This window comes from Macrotis lagotis, chromosome 5 (assembly GCF_037893015.1).
Source record: "Macrotis lagotis isolate mMagLag1 chromosome 5, bilby.v1.9.chrom.fasta, whole genome shotgun sequence".
NCBI classification, from domain to species: Eukaryota; Metazoa; Chordata; class Mammalia; order Peramelemorphia; family Peramelidae; genus Macrotis; species Macrotis lagotis.
The window spans coordinates 70,078,431-70,100,001 of NC_133662.1; the positions used below are offsets into that span (position 1 = coordinate 70,078,431).

Genomic DNA, 21,571 nt, shown 5'->3' on the forward strand with positions numbered 1-21,571 from the left:
AGGCACAGAAGTTTTGATCTTCTAAATTTCTTATAGTTAGTCAGTTCAGTGGCACAGTGGATAGATCAAGGAATCATGTCCAGAAACCCCAGTTCAAATCCTGCCTCAGTTACTTATTAGATATATAATAATCAACAAATCACAAGTTCTTTCAGCATTATTTTCTTCATCTGTCAAATGGGAATAACAATAACGCCCACTCCCAGGGTGTTAGGAGCATAAAAAGAGACTTTTGGAACACACTGTATTTTTAAAGCACTTTCCAAACCTTAAAGTGCTATATCATCATTGTCGTCATCATTGTTGTCGTCGTCATTGTTGTTATTAAGTTCCAAAAGGAAGCTTACTGACTCACATGTTTAAATGTTAAATTTCCAAAAGGAAAAAAAAAATAATGTCCCCTTTAGGATAATCTTTGAACCACCTTAACATGAACTTTTGCTTTTGAGAGAATTTTTGGGATGTTATGCTAATACTTTTTTCTCCTGGTCCATCTCACCACTTCACCTTCTAGTCTTATCTAGTCTATCCTACCTTTATTGCAACTCAATTCAAATCCGAAATAATAAAAAAAAATCAAATACTATGAACATTAAATAAAGTACTGTATTATTTGCCCATTGTTTTGTCTTTGTGTTTTTTTAATAGATTTGAGATTAGTTTATTTGCTTAGAATATTCTATCAGATTTATGACCATTTACTTTTACAAATAAACAAACCAATTTTTCCTACTATTTTCTTGACCTCTGATCCTGACCTGTCCTTTTAGAAATAATATTGATGTATACCATGGAAACAATGTAAAGACTAACAGACTGTCTGGGGTGGGGGGGAAGTGAGATAAGGGGGAAAAATTCTAAAATTCAAAATAAATAAATAAATAACTTAAAAAAGAAATAATATTGATAATGATAAAAGTTTATTTTTTATAACACTTTAAAGGTTACAAAGTATTTTCTATTTTCTCATTAGTCTTGCAAGAGTCCTATGAAATTGGTCCTAATGGCATTATTATCCACCTTTTACAACTGATTAATTTGAGGCTCAATTTTCTCAATTATATAACTGGAAAGTATCTGGGGTAGAATTTGAATCCAGATCTTCCTAAATCCAAATCTTACACTTAGTGTACATGCTGTTGCTCATATGGCAAAGTAAAGATTGATTCAACAAAACTAGAGAAAAAAATTAAGTAGAAGTTCTATTTCCATGGGATAGTTGGCACTAATATATATATATATATATATATACATATATATATATATATATATAATAGCTTTTTCTTTATTGATAGACTTTATATGCCTACAAGGTATGGGCAATGCTGGGTCACTCAGTGTCACCCAAAATGGCAAAATGGAAGTGCAGTGACCACTTAAGATCTGATCCTATAGATTGATACAGAAGTTTTGCTCTGTTCTATTTCCAACCTAGTGTTTGATTTACTGCTCCTCCTTAGGCAGCCTAGTGGCCTCTGCGCCTGAAAGCTTATCATGTTTGTGCCAGATTGAGTACAGCACCTGATTGGCTTTCACTCCACTGCAGCTCAGAACTCAGCTCAGAGATATAGTGACAGCTTCCCTGGTAATAGGAATTACAGGCAGTCACCATCTGTGTTCTCTAAAATCTGATTTTGTGTAGTGTCTTAGACTGTCCTTGATTCTTCTGGTTTTGCTTTTCTCACTTTGTATTATTTCATAAAGATATTTACAAATATCTTTCTATGTCTCATCTTTATTCTTTATTACATTAGTTTTCCATTATATTTATTATTATTATTATTATTAAATTATGGTTGTAAATTTAGATGACTTCTGAAGATTGTTTTGCTTATTATATAATATGCTATGAAAATCTTTGGACATATAGGTGCTAGTAGAGATAAATTTACATCGAAGTCCCTCTCTTGACTACACATTGTAGAATAACTGATATGGTTTATCGCCCTGGCACATGGCAAAGCCAGATGGATCAAACAAGGATCAAATCCACAACCTTGGCCTCATCAGTTTAGGATAGCACAAAGAGCTGATTGGATACAATTACAATATAGAAGATTTTACTTATTTTTTTCTTTTCTTTTGTTTATTTTCTTTTATTCTAGAAATATGTAAATTACTAAATTGGGCACAGCTATGGAGACTCTTATTTAAGATTCTATTTGATATTTTTGAAGCCTTAGAAATAGCTTATTTTGTTATAATTATGAGTGAATAAAAGTTTTAATGCATTTAATTTCTTTTGAATGTTGTGATAATCATTGACTTCTGCTTAAGTTCCACTCTGATACCTCATTGTGAATTAGAGGTGACCCTGGCTTCTCGAAGATTAGGTCAACAGAGCACAAACCTTGGCAGGGCCCACCACGCTCCAAAATAAATGAATGCATTGTAGTTTGGAAACATTTACCATCTTTATCGCCTCATATTACAGTCAATCAACTTTTCCTTGCTGCCAGAATTTTGTAGACTTATTGCCAAATGCAATGTAATGTTTGAAGACTTTAAGGCTGGAAATCACTTATCATCCATACTGCATCCTGTTCTTAGTATTATAGTCATATATCCTATGGACAGAGCTATTAGTATGTATTTTCAAGGATAATCTTTATATTTTTTCAGCCTATGATTCTCTTTTATAACTTTCAATCTTCAGTGATTTATATGGTTTTTGTGTTCCAGTGCATACAGATATGATTTATCTAGTTATTATTTGGTGAAATATTGGAATTCTTGAAACATTTTAAATTTTTATGGGAACAATAGGATAGAATATTTAAAATTGTGACTGACATGGAAAATTCAAGATCTCTGGTTTTGTGCCCTCAGGTCAAACTGAATATTATGTTAGTTTATTTGAATTTATTGAATATATTTAATTAAATTAAAATATGGTCTTCTTTACATGTCAGTATCACACACATATATACATATACATATATGTGTATATATACATATATATATATCAATAGCTTTGAACAAAGAACAGTTTTTAAAATAGCTTTCAATCAAGGAAGGAAGGATTTAAAAAAGTTATTATTTTTAGATCATATGCTTTACTTAGAGGAACTCCAATTGTGGAATGTTGTCAAATAACCAAATTAATCCATATCAGTATTCTTATGATAAATCAGATCAGAAGATAAATGAAAGTTTTAGAAAGACAAGTGAGGGTGTCAGGGGAATTGGTTTTCAGAAAGGGAGTGTTCATGGAATATTTTTCCATATCACTTTGCAACATTGTGTATATTAAGCTTAAGCAGAAGGACCCACAATAAAAATAATTGTACCTTATGAACTGCTTAGTTGTAGATGATGAAATACCAAATCTTATCAGAAATTGTCATTTTTATTATTATTTGTATAATGTTTGTCCCTCATTCTTGAAGAAAACCACAACATCAGGAAGGTGATGCCATGACAAGTATGTGAATTAGATTTGAGTGAGGGGATGCAGTACTAAGTCACCAGCTTCACTTCCTCCTCCAGAGCCATCTGGGTCCAGTGACCTGATATGAATCAGGACGGCTGGAGATGACCCTGGATGTGGGTTAGGGATAAGGGTTAAGTGACTTTCCAAGGTCACACAGCTAGTTAGTGTTGTATTTGAGGATGAATTAGAACTCCTGTTCCTCCTGATTCTAAGGTCAGTGCACCATGCCATCTAGCTACCCTGTGCTAAGAATTTTGCATTTAGTATCTCATTTGTTGTGAGTATAAAATGTAATATTTGTAAAGTGCTTACTTAGTAAATGTACACTGTGCAAATGGTAGTTGTTGATGATGCTATTTAGTTTTCAGTTGACGTGGAGGTTCCTCTCTGGGTTGATCACTGACATTTGGAGATGGTATGGTGCTTTTGTCATTGGCATTTTTTACATAATGTAGTTTTGTCAGCTATTAGGGTAATTTTTGTGTAGATTAGGGAGCATCTGACTATTGGGATGGTTCCATGAGGTTGGTTGATGGTGTTGAGAGTAGTATCTGTAATTGAATAGAACTAACACATCTTCAGTGGAAGTGCAAATAGAATTGTTGAAACAATTCAGGAATAGCTAAAGCTAAAAGAATACTCAGTTATTCTGTTGATAATTAATGAGACAGAGTTCCAAGGTAGCTTTTTCTCTTCCATCAGATTCTTGGTTTGAAGGTTGTACACAGTGGGGAGACAGATTTTGATGCTTAATGTTGGGGAAAAGGCCTATCCAACATGAAAAAATAATTGTGGGGGCAGCTAGGTGGTTCATTGACTAGAGCACCGACCCTGGAGTCAGGAGGACCTGAGTTCAAATCCAGCCTCAGACACTTAATAATTACCCAGCTGTGTGACCATGAGCAAGTCACTTAACCCATTGCCTTGCAAAAGATTAAATAATAATAATAATAATTGTGATCTATGGTGAGTGAGTAGGTGGAATGTGAAACCAGAACATTTTCTAGAGAAATAGTGGTGGCATACATTTTTTAATAGCAGTTTAAATGTGCTTGTTGTGTTTGTTTACTCTAAACCTCAATTAAAAATCTTACTCTCCAGTATTCATCAAGAAAAATTCTTACCTAATAGGAAGTCAATTTTTAACTGTTTCCACATATATCATTAGCTATGTGTCCATAAAGGAATAGAGATTGAATCTACAATTTTATTTGGGGATTTGGTTTTTTTTTAATATTATTTTACTTTTTCGATTATATGCCAAGATAGTTTTCAACATTCATCTTTCTGTAAGGTTTTGAGTTCTATATTTTTATACCTCCCTTTCCCCTCCCCATGAGATCAAGTAATAGAATTTCATTTGTTCAGGTAACTTCCAAGTGAGGAAATTTCCTCTGCTAATTAAGATAGTTGTTGGGTATTGCTTAGAACATTGAAAGGTGATATGACTTGCCCAAGCTCACACAGAATGTGATGGACATACAAAAACTATATACATGTATGTATGTATGTATGTATAGACACAGACACAGACATATATATATATATATATATACATATATATATATATATATATATATATATATATATACACACACATACATATTTTGTAAGAATTCTAACCACCAGTTTTCTGTAAGCTCCTAACCTAAATGTTTCATTTTTTTTCTTTTATTGATTTTATTAAGACTGGGTCCCCCTACCACTCAGGCTGGAAGTGTAGGGGCTAACTATGAACCCAGTTTCACTTTGTTCCACTCAGGAGCTTTGCCCTATTCTGTTCTAGACCTGGGCTAGTTTGTCCTTTCTGAGACAATCTGGCATTCTTCCTCTTCTGGGGTTCACCATATTAATGCCAAATTTAGTGAGGGCACCTGATCAGAATAATCCACTCAGAACTTTGTTGCTCTGTTAACTTCAGCCTCTCCAGAGCTGGAATTACAGGAATGCACTATCCTAAACATTTCCACATCACTTTCTACATTCCCACTAATTAATTTGTCAAACAGACTTCATTGCAGAGTAAATGAAATTATCTGCTGAAAATATATTAGAAGGCTACGCTATAATAATGGTAAATATTATACAGTGTGTAGTTTAGCTATTAAGTTACATCTATTAGGAGAAAATAATTTCTGTCAATTTGAAGTCAATGAATTAATAAGGAGAGTAGTGATTATAGACTATGCACAATTCCATTAAGCTTGAGCGGAAAAGGTGATACAAGTTTTATATAGATTGTTAGCACTGGACTCACAATACATGGGCTTGAGGCCCAGCTTCACATTTATTAGGTGTGTAACCTTGGGCAAATCACTTAATCTCTGAGTCTCAGTTTCCTTGTTTGTAAAATGAGGAAGATATTTGTACTACTCATTTAGCAGAATTATCCTGAAGATTCAATGAATTATGTGTAAAGTGCTTGGCAAACTAAAATCATGCAAATGTAGGCTATTATCACAGTGGTATAAACTAACCTGAATAACAGGCTTTTTAAAAAAAAATTAAATAAAAATGTGTTTCTACATATGTTGCATGTAAAGAATCGCTGTCATAGCAAAGTAATTATTTGGTTTGTATCATGGACTCTTTTGGAAGTCTGGCAAAGCTTGTAAAAATAATGTTTTTAAACCACACAAAATAAAATACAGAGAATTAAAAAGAAAACTATTTATTTTGAAATAGCTACTGAAAAAAATTTGTTCACTTATCTCAGGTTAAGAACCCCTGTTGAAGTTCAGACCCCTTATCTGAGCTAATCCTTTCTCAGTCTTAGTTTCCTCATTTGATATTGTTGCAAATGACTTTCAAAGGTCCCTTCTAGCTCTAAATCTTATATATGACAGGAAGTGGAGACTCACAAAGTTGAAGTAATGCATAAGCATAATGGATAACTACTCAGTAACAGTTTGAACAAGGTTCATAAGTTTCAAGCAGAATTGAGAGGGATCCAATTGAAATTGAGAGCTTTTTTATTCCTGAGTATCTAAAACTCTAAAGTGTGTGTGTGTGTGAATATGTGTGTATTTATATATATATAATGTATATTCCTGAGTATCTAAAACTCTGAGATGTGTACACACACACACACACACACACATACCGCACTAATTCATCAATTGTTATCTACACTTGTGGCAAATTAGAGAGTAAGCTGGAGGCAAGGAAAGGAACTGAACCCTCTTCATTCAGACTCTTGTCTGGCACAGGGTTCTGCATTCTCCATTAGAATGAGCTTTTTGAAGTCAGGAACTGTTTTTAAAGAGTATTGTATTCCTTATATTCCTAATAATACTTTCCTATTCCTTTAGTACATAGTAGGTGCTCAATATTAAATCCTATTGATTGGCTCCTCACAGTCTATATTTAATAAATATTTGTTAAATTAGACTTTAGAAGATTGAAAAGCAGACTTGAAATTATCTAGTATACAGTACCTACATATAAGGAAACCAAACAACAAGTACTGACCCCGTAAATTCATTTTCTCTGCAGGGTTGTTTTATTGATTTATTGACTGAATGGTGCCATCCCATAAAGTGGTTTTGCTTTTGTTCTTGAATGCACATGAAACACTTTCATGTTCAAGCACATTTCACTGTGACATTTCTCTTTCAAAGGCAAGTCTGAGATGGAAGCTGAATGATTCTTTGCACTGTATATGTCTTTCCAAAGCTAAGAATGGGTTGAAAACTCTCACTCCATTCCCTTTCCACTCCCCCCCAACACTCCCCAATCCCCGGGCAGAAAGGGAGAAGAGGACAGCTTTGTCCTTAGAAACCTGGCCTTCATGCTTACAGGACCTGAAAAGGGAAGAGCTAATAACTTCTGTTTAACTCATTAAGCATTTATTTATTGACTTCTAGGTGCCAGGAGCTATTTTAGTTATCAAGGATATGGATAGAAGTGGAGACCAGGTGTGTCTTGAAGGAGTTTAGATTCTAACTTTCTTCTTCCAAAAATATCATGGGGGACTATTTGTTACAGTTTCCCAGTAGTCAGTGGGTGAATATTATTGAATGGATGACTAGTCAAGTATTCTGAAATCATCAAATTACACCATTTTAGGAACTGACAATGGAGACCATGACCTTCTCATTTATGAGACAATGACTCAGGAACACTCTGGAGTCAGAGGACCTGGGTATAACTCTACAGTGATGCTATCTGTGTGACCCTAGATAAGTCACCTTCCTAGACCTCTGTTCCTTCTACTGTTTGATGAGAGGAAGGGGAATGATTAAGAGACTAGATGAATTCACTGTAAGTAACTAGCATAGCGCATGCAGCAAATGGGCACTTAAAAAATTCTAACTGAATAAATTTGCTATTGATGTATATATCATTATCTTTAGCGCATGTAGCAAATGGGCACTTAAAAAATTCTAACTGAATAAATTTGCTATTGATGTATATATCATTATCTTCCCTAAGTACCTATTGCAGAGCTCACAGTGGAGAGGACCCTATGTCTTTGAAGGCTGTGTCAACAGAACACAAATTGCAACAATACCCTTTATTTTATAGATAAGGAAGCTGAGACTCACAAAAGTGAAGTTACTCATTCCAGGTAATAGAGGCTGTATAGTCATCATTTGAACCCAGATCCTCTCCTGAACAAATCAACTGACTTTACCACTTTTTGTTCAGTCACCTTTTAGGCATGTCCAAGCCTTTGTGACCCTATTTGAAGTTTTCTTGGCATAGATCCTGGAGTGATTTGCCGTTTCCTTCTCCAGCTCATTTTACAGATGAGGAAACTGATGCAAACAGGGTTAAAGTCACTTGAGCATGGTCACGCAGCTAGTAAGTATCTGAGGCTGGATTTGAACTCAAGAACAAGGCTGGTCCTCTATCCCACTGGACCACTTAGCTGTCCCATGGACTGGGTCACTTAGCTGCCCTATGGATCTTTTGAAATAATAAACTGTCCTGTCCTGGTCCTCTTCATTTTTCCCTCTATTCATCTCTAGGGCAGCTAGATGATACAATGGATAGAACATGAGCCTTGAAGTTCATATCTGGCCTCAGACATTTACTTGCTGTGTGTCCTTGGGCAAGTCACTTAACCCTATCTGCCTTATATCCAGGGTCATCTCTAGTTGCCCTGATTCCTATCTGGCTACTGAACCCAGATGACTCTGAAGGAGAAAGTGAGGCTCAAATCCAATTTATGTATTTATCATGTCATCTTCTCCGGATGTCATGGTCTTCTTCAAAAATGAAAAACAAAAACACCATTATTATTATTCAACTTGGTGATCTCATCAGCTCCCATTGATTTAATTATCATCTCTATGCTGATGGTTGTTCCTATCCTTACCTCACTGCTGACCTCCAGCTACACTAAATTAAACAAGGTTTTATGATTTTTTAAGAAATCAGTAGTTGTTATGACTTTTAAATCTGGAAAATGTTGTCCTAGATGAAAAATTATATTTTTAGTTGTAACTAAATTCATTAGGTGATATACTCTAAAAGTCACTGTAGCAAAGAAAAATAACCAAAATTCTTTTTTTTAGGTTTTTTTTTTTTTGCAAGGCAAATGGGGTTAAGTGGCTTGCCCAAGGCCACACAGCTAGGTAATTTTTAAGTGTCTGAGACTGAATTTGAACCCAGATACTCCTGACTCCAGGGCCGGTGCTTTATCTGCTGTGCCACCTAGCCGCCCCTCCCAAAATTCTTTAATCATAAAGCTCTAATGTTTCTCTTTGGCCTAAAATCAGGATGGCATAGTGTATACAGAGACAACATTGAAAGCAAGGAAGATCTGGGTTCAGATGTAACCTCTGATTCATTCTGGCTTTGTGACCCTGAGCAATTTGCTTTGCTTTTCAGGACTCTTAGGATTTAGTACACAGTTTGTGGTTTACTTGCATTGTTTACCAGAGGTTTTCTCATGGAGAATTCCCTCTATCACTGAAATCACAGGTCCAGATTCTTTCTGTCCTTGTAGAGCCTGATAATCATAATTGCAGATTAAGCCTAGCATCCTTTACTGTTCTTTCTAAAATACCAGTGCATTCTCATGGCTCATTTTTGTATTGTCATCCCCACTGTTCTCATTTGCTGGTTTCTTGAAAGTCAAATGATTTTGCAGTTATCTTTGGCTAATTGACCTGGCTTTCCAGTGAGATAAACTGGAAAAGAAACAAGATATAGTACTTATGTGCTATCTAGAGTTTTCTTAAAATGTTAACAATTAATAAAAATTACATTGGAGTAACTATGCAATTTAAAAATGAGTAGTTTTCATATTTTATTTATTTTTTCAAACAGTGTTCAATTTCAGGTTATTTTATCTGATTTTTAATGATGTTTGATGTTGAGCAATAGTTGTTTATTCTTGAACTAAATAATTTTTATCAAATTATATAGAGTTATGGTATAAACTACAATCCTCTGCTGTTCTTAGCAAGAGAAGGAAGGAAATCATTCAATCTTTTGCACCTCACAATGATGCTGAGTAGATGTGGAAACTTTTAAGTGTTTATGTATATAAATGAATTTATCAGTGGTACAAACAAACCCTTGATTTTTTTGTTTTTGTTTTGAAAGTTTGTTGTTGTTATTGTGGCTGGAATGACTACTGCTCAGCATTTTGCATTTTTATAGAACTGCTGTTGTTAAAATACTTGAGTACTCCCATTATTAATGAAGAGAAAAAACAGCGATTGTTATTCTCAATTTGCAAATTAGGAAAAAAGAAGACCCTCTTTGTGAATTTTTCCAGTTCAGAGGTGACAATAAAAATAGACTTCATTCCTCCCCCAAATTAATCCAATCTTTTTTTTTTTAAACTGACCCGGATGACTCAATCACTCCAAGGGAAAGTGAGGAAGGCTGGGCTTATTGATAATCTTGAGATAATGAGATTCTTTGTGCTTGTGTACTATCTAATTTTGAGAGGTCCCTGTTTATCTCACGGTTTTACCCATGTCTGCTTTACCTTCTGACAATGGAATTTAGTCTCTTCCTTTTATTACCTATGCTTGGCCAAGTAACAACCTGGAGAGTTAACAACAAGTAACAACAGATACAAGGGAATGGAGAGTTCTTCTCTCTGTTGTATATACTTGTGTCTATGGATGCTATCAGTCAGTCAGCTAACTTGTTTTAAATACCTTCTTCTATGTGCCAGGCTCTATACTAATCTCAATTGAGTTTGAACTCTTTGAGACCAGAGCTGGATTTTGTCTGTTTCCTCAACCCCTAGCACGACTGGCACATGGAAAATGTATATTGATTGATTGATTGAGGCAGTTGAACTGGTTGACTTCTAGGGTGTTTTTCCTCAGTTCTGGTTCTATGGTCCTCAAATATGAGGATATGATTTGAATTAAGAGCATTTCCTGGATTGCGAAGGAATCCTGAATATTTATTCAAGTAGTGGAGCTAACCTTTAATAACCTATACCTTGCTATGTGGTAATTATTTTTCGTGTTGAATATAAAGCACCTCAGTGATTCAATTTACTTCCCATCATTAGTCAATGTTTTCTATGAACTGAACCAAAATAAAAAGGAGGGTCCAATGCAAAGAATAGCAAGAACAGCTTTGTTGAACCTTGGAGTTAGCTGAAGAGAGGAGGCATGTATGAGACTAGAACCTGTGAGGGGGGACTTTAAATGCCAAACAGAGAAGGGTACATTTTATCTTAGAGGCAACATTAAGTAGGGAGTGATATGGTCAGACCTGAGCTTTAGCAGAATCATTTTGGTAGTTAGCTGGAAGATGGATTAGAGAAGGGACAGACTATCAGCACCAAGTAGAGTATTCTGAATATTTAACATATATTCTAAGTGGCAGAGTCTTTCCATGTAGCAACCAAAATGTACTGGACTGATACTACTTTTCCTTGATTTCTTATATGGTGTCTTGCTCCCATCCCAATATATCTTCCCTCTTCCCTCTTTTCTTCACCCCCAGAAGAATTATGGATGCTGGTCCTGATTTCCTCTGCTCCTCTTAGTTAGAGTTCAGCTAATTCTGCTTCAAGTAGTGTCTTTTGTTCATGTACCAACACATCTTCTTTAAACCTGTTATTCCTCTTTATCCTTTCTCTTTCAAACGCTATCCACTTAACCTCAGAAAATTCTCTATTCTTTCTTTTCAGTGATAAATCAAAAAGCAGTTCTAATCATGGCTGGCAAGGTATAAGAGCCTAAAGAAAAGGGCAACCATAAGTTTTGAAGTGAAATTGGAACAACATAAGAAACCAGTGCTCTCAGTCTCCTAAAGCCCTTGAAAGTTGAGTCCCCTTCAGAATCTCCATGAGGGTCTCCATCTACTTTCTCAACTTACTCTAATTAAAGCATTTAAAAAAATAATCTTCATTCAATTTTATATTTAGGTTTGGCTTAAACATTCCTTGTAATGATATAATTATTAAATCTTTTAATTTTTTCATTGTAAATGTGATTTCCATTGTGAAAAGGGATTTTGAAGATTTGTATGAGTTTCTGAAAACTGATTTACAAATGAACATTTGTGAATCGGGGGCTTCTTTTCTTAGATGAATATAGTAGTTTCTTTTTAGTGCTTATTGTTCTGGAGTTGAAGATTTCTGTAATCACCAGGACATTTATCAACATCTACCTATTGTGACTGGTACATAGTAATAAATACTTCTTTCATTTTTAAAAATTATAGTAAAAAATAATTCCATTTTGCATTTGAAAAAAAAAAGAGATGGGATATAATGGCTTCCTGTTTCCTACAGAATAAAACCTCAGTTCCTTTGCTTAGTATTGTAGGTTTTACACATTTTGGACTCACTTTATCTTTTGTACTCATTTTCCATTATTCTTTGGCCAAACTGAGCTACTTGTTTCTCAAATATGACCCACCTTTTCTGCCACTAAGCCTTTATCCATATCATTCCTTCCACTTAGAGTGTTCTTCTCTCTCCCATTCCCAATTCCACTTTTCTTATTCTTTGCCATTCTTTAAGACCTAGCTAAAATCATTAGTCCTCAAAAGAAAGAACTCTGTCCCTGCTCTTGAATCCAAAAGCCCTTTTTTAGAATTGCATCTCCACAGTCTATTTTGTTTTAAATTTATCTGTGTCCTGGACTTCAAGTACTCAATAAATATTTTTATTTTTATTTTTAATTTTTTGAAAGAGAATGGGCTTAACTGACTTGCCCAAGTTCACACAGCTAAGTAATTATTAAGTGTCTGAGGTCACATTTGAACTCAGGTCCTCTTCTCTTCATTGTGCTCTATCCACACTATCCATCTAGCTGCTTTCTGGGAAGGGAGGGGACAACAACTACAGCAACAACAACAACAAACAAGCAAACAAAACACCAAACTGGTTTAATCTAAATTTTATCAAGAGCTGTCAGTATTCTCTGTGTCTCCATGAAACTGCCTACATTCGTAAATAGTCAAATATAGCTATATCTAACTAAGCAGGTCAATATTTGAAAATCAGTCTACCCAGAAAGTCAATTGGGGTTCTTGTTTAGGAAGCTTAGAATTCCTGTCTAGAATAAGTTCTCTTAGCACTTTTAAAATAACCAATTTATAGAACTGATTTATCCTCAAATTTTTGGGAATGCCTCTTTTTTGGTAAAGTTGTATCTATTTGCACATAACTTCAATATATGTGTATATGAATTTATCTTACTTTGATACTCTAGATCCATGATCTCATTATTGTAGGTACTCTCATTGAGACATACCATCTTACCCTTTGTGGTTCTTATTTATAACTTCTAAAATTCACCAACTTTAGACCTTAGAGACCACCTAGTTCAACCATTTTTTTTTTACTGATCTTATCATTTCATTGGTTTAGGAGCTTCCAAGGAGGCATTCCCTCCCCCCAAGGCAGATCTTACATCTTAAAATTCTTAATAGGGACAGCTAGGTGGTGCAGTAGATAGAACATTGGCCCTAGAATAAGGAGGACCTGAGTTCAAATGCAGCCTCAGACACTTAATTATCTAGCTGTATGACCTTAGGCAAGTCACCTTTAACCCTATTGCCTTGCAAAAAAAAAATTCTCAAGAGTTACCTGGGATGCTGAGATGATTAAGTGTCTTATACACAGTCATACAGTCAATAGGTGTCTAAGGTGGGAGATGAACCCCTGTCTTCCTGACCTTAAAATCAACTCTGTCCCCTCTACTGAGGGAACATTCATACCTGAACAAAAATCCCCTGTACAGTGCTCCTGACAAGTGCTGATCCAGCCATTACTTGAAGAACTATAATATTGAAAACCAATCTCATGATAACACTGATAGTCATCATAATTTCTTGGTCAGCCCATTCTACTGTATGAAATTCTAATTAGTAAGTTTTTCTTTACATTAAAAGCCAAAGTCCACTTTGACATTTTCCTTTGACACTTGTACCCTTTAATTCTAATTCTACTTCTGCTTTCTAGAGCTAAATAGGACAAGTATAATTCTTCATTATGGCAATCTTTCAAATAAATGCTTAAAGACAATTATCATGTTCCCTTCTCCCATATCTTCCCTTCTCTAGGCTGGTCATGCCTGAATTTTTCAGTGGATTCTTATATGGCATGATCTTGAGGCCCTTGACCATCTCACCATCATAGGGATATTGTCCAGTTTATTGATAATCTTACTAAACTGGAACTTTATCACCTTCCCTGGAAATCTCCCTCTGGTTCTTAATGTTATTTCAATATATGTATGATATTGCATGGTTAGTAATCATTCATAAATAGTGTCTTCATATAGGAAATGTAAATGTAATAATCAAGGTAATACAAATCTAACTTCTGATCAAGAAGTAGTAGACCAAGAATCCTCAGTTTGAATCTTGAGAGGTTTGGGGGATTCTTCAGGTTACCCCCCCCCCCAGCTGATGACAAGATCTCTACAGTGCTTTGTGCTTCCTCCTGTCTATTTACTTGGGAAATAGCTATTCAGTCATGATAGCAAATATCATAGCCAAAATAGCAAAACCAGTCATGAGCTGTATAATTTTGGGCAAGTCACTTAAATTGGGGTGGGGGATGGGTGAGTAGAGCAGGGACCCTGTTCCTCCTTAATAAAATAAAGGCATTTAATTATATGATACCCAAATTCCCTTCCTGTCCTATAATCCTATAATTTTTTATAATTTTCCTAGGGCAGCTCTGATATCACATTGAGGGTTTAAGGACTTCCTGTCTTATGTCAGACCCCTTCAAAGAACATACAGTTTCTGAATGGAAAGTATAATGGATGGTTCTTTTATGATCAGGTGTCAGCATGCTTTACCAACTCTGTTGAGCCACTCCAAATCTCTCTGCAAGACACAACTCCTCATTTAATTTATATTCAAACTAGGCAAATTCATTTTAGCAGACACTTGGAAGAATGCCTACAGCATGACTAATCTGGATAAGTAAAATAAAATAAAAGAAACTTTGCAAACTTTCTTCTCTAATCTTGCCTTTTTGATGATTTTATTTTATCCTAACTTTGTTCTGTCTTATAGTATTATTATTGTTGTTGTTGTTTTTGTTTTTTAAAACTTCTTTTTCCTAATAAGTAAAAAACCTGAAGACAGAACCCTGTCAGGTAATAAAACGTGAAGCTGAACTAAGAAGATGAAAGTTTCCTAACTTTTAGAGAAACATCTTACTTATTATTCTAAGTCCACTAGAAATATACAAGACTGTTCATTCTATTCTTCTACCTCAGTTTTCCTCTCTTCTTTAAGATGCAGTTCAAATGTCTCCATGAAGCCTTTCCTGATTATAATAATTGCTGGTGACCTCCCTTCCTTAGTACCTTGCATTTTATTAAGTTTTGCATTATTTAAGTGCTAATGTTTTATCAGAACATTCAATTCCCAAGTGGGATTTATACCAGGAATTCAGGGCTGGTTCAATATTAGGAAAACTATAAGCATAATCAACCATATCAGCAACAAGAATCACATGATTGTCTTAATGGATTCAGAAAAAGCTTTTGACAAAACACCACAGCCCTAAAAACACTAGAAACATAGGAATCAATGGAACTTTTCTTAAAATGATAGGTAATATCTATTGAAAATCAAGAACAAGCATCATCTGTAATGAGATTAAACTTGAAGTCTTCCCAGTAAGATCAGGGGTGAAGCAATGATGTCCATTATCACCACTTTTATTCAATATCATATTTGAAATGCTATCGATAGCAATAACACAAGGAAAAGAAAATTGATGTAATAAAAATGACAATGAAGAAACAAAACTATCACTTTACAGATGATATGATGGTATCCTTAGAGAACTTTAGAAATTCAACTACAACTAGTTGAAACAAACATTCTTAGCAAAATTGCAGGATATAAAATAGACCCACATATATCATCAACATTTCTATATATTGCCATCAAAATTCAGTAGGAAGAGATAAAAAGAGAAATTCTTTTTAAAATAGCTGCAGACAATATTAAATACTTGGGAGCCTATCAGCCAAGACAAACCCAGGAATGATATGAATATTATTACAAAATACTTTTCAAACAAATAAAAATAGCTCTGAACAATTGAATAAATACTAATTGCTCATGGGTAGGCAGAGCTAATGTAGTAAAAATAATAATTTTGCATAAATTAATTTACTTACTCAATGCCATGCTAATCAAACTACCAAAGAATTATTTTATAGAACAAGAAAAATAATAACAAAATTTATCACTAAGAACTCAAGGGTCAAAAATATCAAGCTAATCCATAAAAAACATATGAAGTAAGGCAGCTTAGCAGTACCAGATTTCAAACTATATCACAAAGTAGTAATCATCAAAACAATCTGCTATGGACCAACAAATAGAGCTGTGAATCAGTGGAATTGATTAAGAATATGATACTTAGCAGATACTTAACATTTTGAAACTGCTCAAAGGACTATCAAACTATATATACCTTTTGACTTTGCAATCCCACAACTAGGTTTGAATACTAAAGATATCAAAAGAAAAGAAAAAGGACATGTATGTGCAAAAACATTTCTAGCAATTCTTGATAGAAATTCTTCTTGAAGGGAGGGTTAACAGTAGGGTATAGCAGGATGGTTTCAGGAAAAACTTTGGAAGGCCTAAATATAAATTGATGCAGAATGAAGTGAACAGAACCAGATCATTGTACATAGTAACAACATTATAATGATGATCATCCTGTGAAAAACTTAGCTACTAAACTCCTCATGATAAACAATATTCTCCATCTCCAGAGAGTGTACAAATTAAACTAGATATATTTTTACTGTCTTCATTTTTCCCCCTTTTTTTTGCAACATGTCTAATAAAGAAATATATTTTATATCATTTCACATGTATAATTATTGCTTGCCTTCTCAAATAGGTGGGGGGTGGAACCAGAGGGTGAGAGAGAATCTGGAACTCAAAATTTTAAAAAATGCTAAAAATAATTTTAAAAAAGAAAATGCCATTTCATATTTGCCTTAAAAGGAATTACTGTTTTCTCACAAATTTTTTGTTCTCCCTTCCCAATTCTCAGACCAAGTAGTTAAAAATATTTTAGACATGAGAAAAATAATCTTTTCTTTTACAAAAATTGGGCTTAGATGTTCTTTACAGGAATGTTTTAGTTGCATAAAGCTCCACCTGGATTATTACTGGTAGTAGCATCACTGGTTTGTAATACTTATTCTTTTTTTTTTATAGTACTTATTCTAATGCCATTTTTCAGTACCATTAAACATGAAACAAATTACATTCCACTAGACTATCATATCTCTCTTTGCTTAAGTTGCTGGTTTGGAAACTGATCATTCATTCACCTCTCTTTATGAGTGGTGTGTGCCATTATTAGCTGTGAGTATTTTAGCATCTATTTGTAGATGTATTTTGTTATTTCAAATGTCAAAAGTTCATCTCCTTTTGAATTTGTTGTCATCAATTATGTGAGTACTTGCTACCAGAGCACAAGATAGAATGTTGCTTGATATCAAGCACCAGTGCCATAATTTTAAGTGACCAAATAGAAAAATCCCTTCATCAATTCAAATTGCAGCAGTCCATACATAATAGTTATATGCACTTGTCTGAGCCTAAGAGAAATTTAATGATTTGCTCATGGTCTAGTGAGTGTCAGGTAGGATTTTAGCTTATATTTTCTGGATTCCATTTCTAGCATCCTATTCACTATGCTTTGCCACCATTATTTTTGTTCTAGTCAAGCCATCTCAAAAAAGTTTTAGGTTCCCTGGCCAATTATGCATAGCTACTGTTAGAAATTCATTGTTCCACTTTTCTTGGCATCTCTCAAGAGTTTTCAGATTGCCTCTATCAGTGCAGAAGAGCCACCGAAATCCCAGACTATCCAATTGAATAAGCATTTCAAAGAATAAACTAGACACAGACAAACCATTAATCAATTTCAGAGCAATAAAATGTTTTGATCTTTGGATAAACATAAATGATGCCCCACAGGAAGCATTTTGTGATTGGCTGAGTCAGAAATACCTCTAGGCTTGTTTACAAAACATCAAGTTAATTATGAATTTCAGAGCCAGCAACACTCCAGTACAGAGGTAGCAGGATCTCAAGCCTCCGAGAGGCTATCTTTAGGAAAAGGAGAGAAGTTCTTTCTATCTTCTCCCAAACCTAGGCTGTTGGATGGGTTTGGGAACTCCTGAGGTTTCATCAACAACCAGGGTTGGTTGCACTGAAGTGATACAGGCTAATGACAAAGGAAGAACTTGCAGATAGATGAGGAATGACAGCTGTTTGAGAACAGCAACAATCTTAGGAAGCGAGAAACCTCATGGCACAAAGAAGGTTCAGCTGTGACCTCAATAGAGGCACAAATCCTTGGAACCCAGTGAGAGTCATATATACAGGGGAACTTAATGAGAATTCTATGAAGGGAGAAAAAAGACAAATTTTGCATAGACAGGCACTATAAACTTACAATTGGAAATGAAAAATAAAATACTCATAAAAAATAGGTGGTTTTTGTCAAAAGAGTACAGATGACACCTAGTGACTAAGATAGGTAATAGAAGAATAGAGGAATGAAAGGGGTTAAACATTTAATGAAAATTTGAGTTAGAGATTACATCCATAATCTTATTTTAGAAGTAGAGTACATTTTTCTGCTATAAATTAATGAAAATATCCGTAAGAATACATGAATGGTTGCTATGCTGTTTAGAAAAGAAACTGATAATAGAAAAGATTTCCCCCCTCACATCCCCCCTTCCCAAATAATTCAAATGTCACCTCCATGGAGCATTGGAATCATAGTGTGATGAAAAGAGCCATGAACTGAAGTCAGAAGATCTAAACTTGAGTCCTAGCTCCTCCCTTTCTAGAAAAGCTATGGGTACTTAAAAAAAAAATCTCAACTTCTGAGTTCTGTTTCCTTATAGGAACTAGTATTCTCTCTACCTTTAAAGGTTTAAGAACTGAATACATGAAAAAGTGCTTTGGAAGCTGTTATGTATTACATTGATATTTTTTTTGAATTTGCCCTGATCATATTACCATTTTTCAATTAATAAGTAAATAAGAATTTATTAAGGTACCTCCTATGAGCCAGGCACTTTATTGGGCACCAGGAGTTCAAAGACAAAACTAGCTTTCATTTTATTGGAGAAAACAGCACATATATAACATAAATAAATGCATAAATAAATAAATACAAAATAAATAGCTAGTTTGGGGGGGCACTAGTAGCTGGGGAGAAATCAAGAAAGATTTAAAGTAAAATAGGAGCTTTTATAGAAATAAGGGATCCTAAGGAGTGAAGTTGAGGATGGATGACAATATTGGTACAGGGGTAGGGAGGATAGCTTGTTCAAAAGCATGAGGATGGGAAATAGAAGCCATAGGGGGAGGGACAGCCAGCGGACCACTTTGACTGGAAAATAGCATCCCTAAACAGAATAAATAATATAACTGTAGAAGTAGACTGGAGCCAGATTGTAGAGTTGCAAAATATTGCAAAATATTACCTCTTATCTTAGAGGTAATAAGGAGTCAGTTAAATTTCTTTGAGGAAGCAACATGATCAATCAGATCTAGGCTTTAAGACTCTTTTTGGTATTTTTGTTGAATAGGGTCTGGAGAAGGGAGTTTTGAGTCAGGGAGACCAATTAGAGGCTATTGTAGTAAGGGTAAAAAATGATGAGTATCAGAACTGGATGGTGACTGTGTACTCACAGAGAAGGGTATAAAATAAAATAAATTAGGTAGAATCAATGTTTAGATATTGGGAAAAGAGAGAAGAGAGAGAGTGAAGTGGAGAGGATGATTCCAAGGTTGCTTCATAACTATTTGGAAACTACTAGGTTGGAGTTGTCTTTGACAAAAATACTGAAGTTGAGACTTTTTTGTAATGACAAATAACAATAAAACCCTCTATGGAGAGCTGGGTTTTTGCCTGGATATGATTTGCTCATAAAAAAAGAATGTTTCTTTCAAGGACCTTAAAATATATCTCAGAAAACTTTGGAATTTAGTGGATCCAGTTGAACAACAATTCTTCTGGGGTATCCATTGCATGTTACTTATTTGACCCACTTCTCTGCACAACATACCCCATGTAGTTAAATTCAGCTCATTTTGAAGGAAATTCAAAAAGTCCCCCCCCTCCCGCCCAAACAAAAAGAGAAGTACTTTTCCTGGTTCAAATCTCCTTTCATTTGCTGTTCTTTTCTCTCCAGATAAAGAAGAAACAACAAGATGTAGTTCGTTTTCTGGAAGCCAATAAGATAGAATTTGAGGAGGTAGATATCACAATGTCAGAGGAGCAAAGACAGTGGATGTACAAGAACATTCCTCCAGAAAAGAAACCAGCTCAGGGCAATCCAACGCCACCACAAATATTCAACGGAGATCGATACTGTGGTGTAAGTAACTGGAATGGTAAATTATAACTCAGGTATACATGTATGTTGATTCCTATGTATATAGTATATGTGTATATTTTTTATATAATATGATATATAGCATATACAAAATGTGATATAGATGCAGAACATAGATAATTTGAACAGTTCTTGTTATTTCATTGACCAGCACTCTATCTTCTTTGCTATCCTGCCTCTTCTTTGTGTACATACAGATGGATGGAAGGTTAGGCAAACTGATAGAGATAGGTAGAAGTTCTCTGTACCAAATGAAATCTAGCTCTCAGTGAAAGAAAAATTTAATAGTTACAATTATTCTCAATTTTTGTACTTGGATAACTTTACTCTCTCTGGTATTCAGCTAGTTTCAAATAGAGCCGAGTTGAGAAGGGTCCAAATTCAAATACAGTAGAGTGAGTGTGTTTGTATCAATCTATCTGTGTTTCTGTTTGTATTTCATATTAAAATATAAAAACTTTTGAATTAACCTTTTAGAGACAGGAGGAAATTAACTCTGCCTCTCTGCCTTTACATTAAGTATAAATAATCAAGAATTGACTCTAAACCAAACTCTTCTTCAAACATATTGATAAGCATTTGAAATGTGTTGAGTCCATATAACAACATATAACCAAAGACCCAGTACTCATTCTTTAATTAGTAACTTAGGTCTTTCCAAAGAAAGTATTCATTTTTTGTTCTAAAGCTTTAAGAAGAAATGAATGAGAAAATGGAAAGATGTTTAGTGCTCAAAAACAGATATAGGACCTTTGAGTTAAGATGTTGAAGATAAAAATAGCAATTTGATTCTCATTAAGGGGAGAAATAGGATAACACAGTTTATCAAATGAAATAACTTAAGTGAACTTCTGGGCAAATATTAAAATGCTATGTAAATGTATGCCTTTGTTATTATTTGTGATAATTTTGAAGAACAGGCAAGGGGAAGTTCAAATAATGGAACAGAAAACTCTAAATGACTGGTATTTTCTTTGGTACCTGAATTATTGGGCCAGCCATCTGCTGTTTTATGTTATGAAGGGTGACTTTATCTGCAGAAATTATATCATATATGATAATGAATGGATTTAAAAGACCATAAAGGTGGTAGACTATGTACTACATAAAATAAGAGACTTTTTCAATATTTGGTTAATTTTGCTGAAATTTTTTTTCCTTTCTTCTTTTTTATTCTTTATTTTAAGGGATAGCCCCATCAAAGAAGGGAAAGATAATGGGGAAATCTAGACAATGCAAAAATAAATGGAAGCAATAAAATTTTTTAGAAGACAAACTTTAG

General features: G+C 34.4%; 1 protein-coding gene across 3 annotated transcripts in view; it reads left to right on the plus strand.

Annotated features, from left to right (window-relative positions):
• Window positions 1-21,571, plus strand: part of SH3BGRL2 (SH3 domain binding glutamate rich protein like 2) — an 86,349-nt gene that overhangs the window by 37,060 nt on the left and 27,718 nt on the right. For all 3 annotated transcript variants that reach the window (XM_074237379.1, XM_074237381.1, XM_074237380.1), the window contains exon 2: window positions 20,086-20,271. In XM_074237379.1, the coding sequence (XP_074093480.1) occupies window positions 20,086-20,271 (186 nt within the window). The remainder of the gene's footprint in view (window positions 1-20,085; window positions 20,272-21,571) is intronic.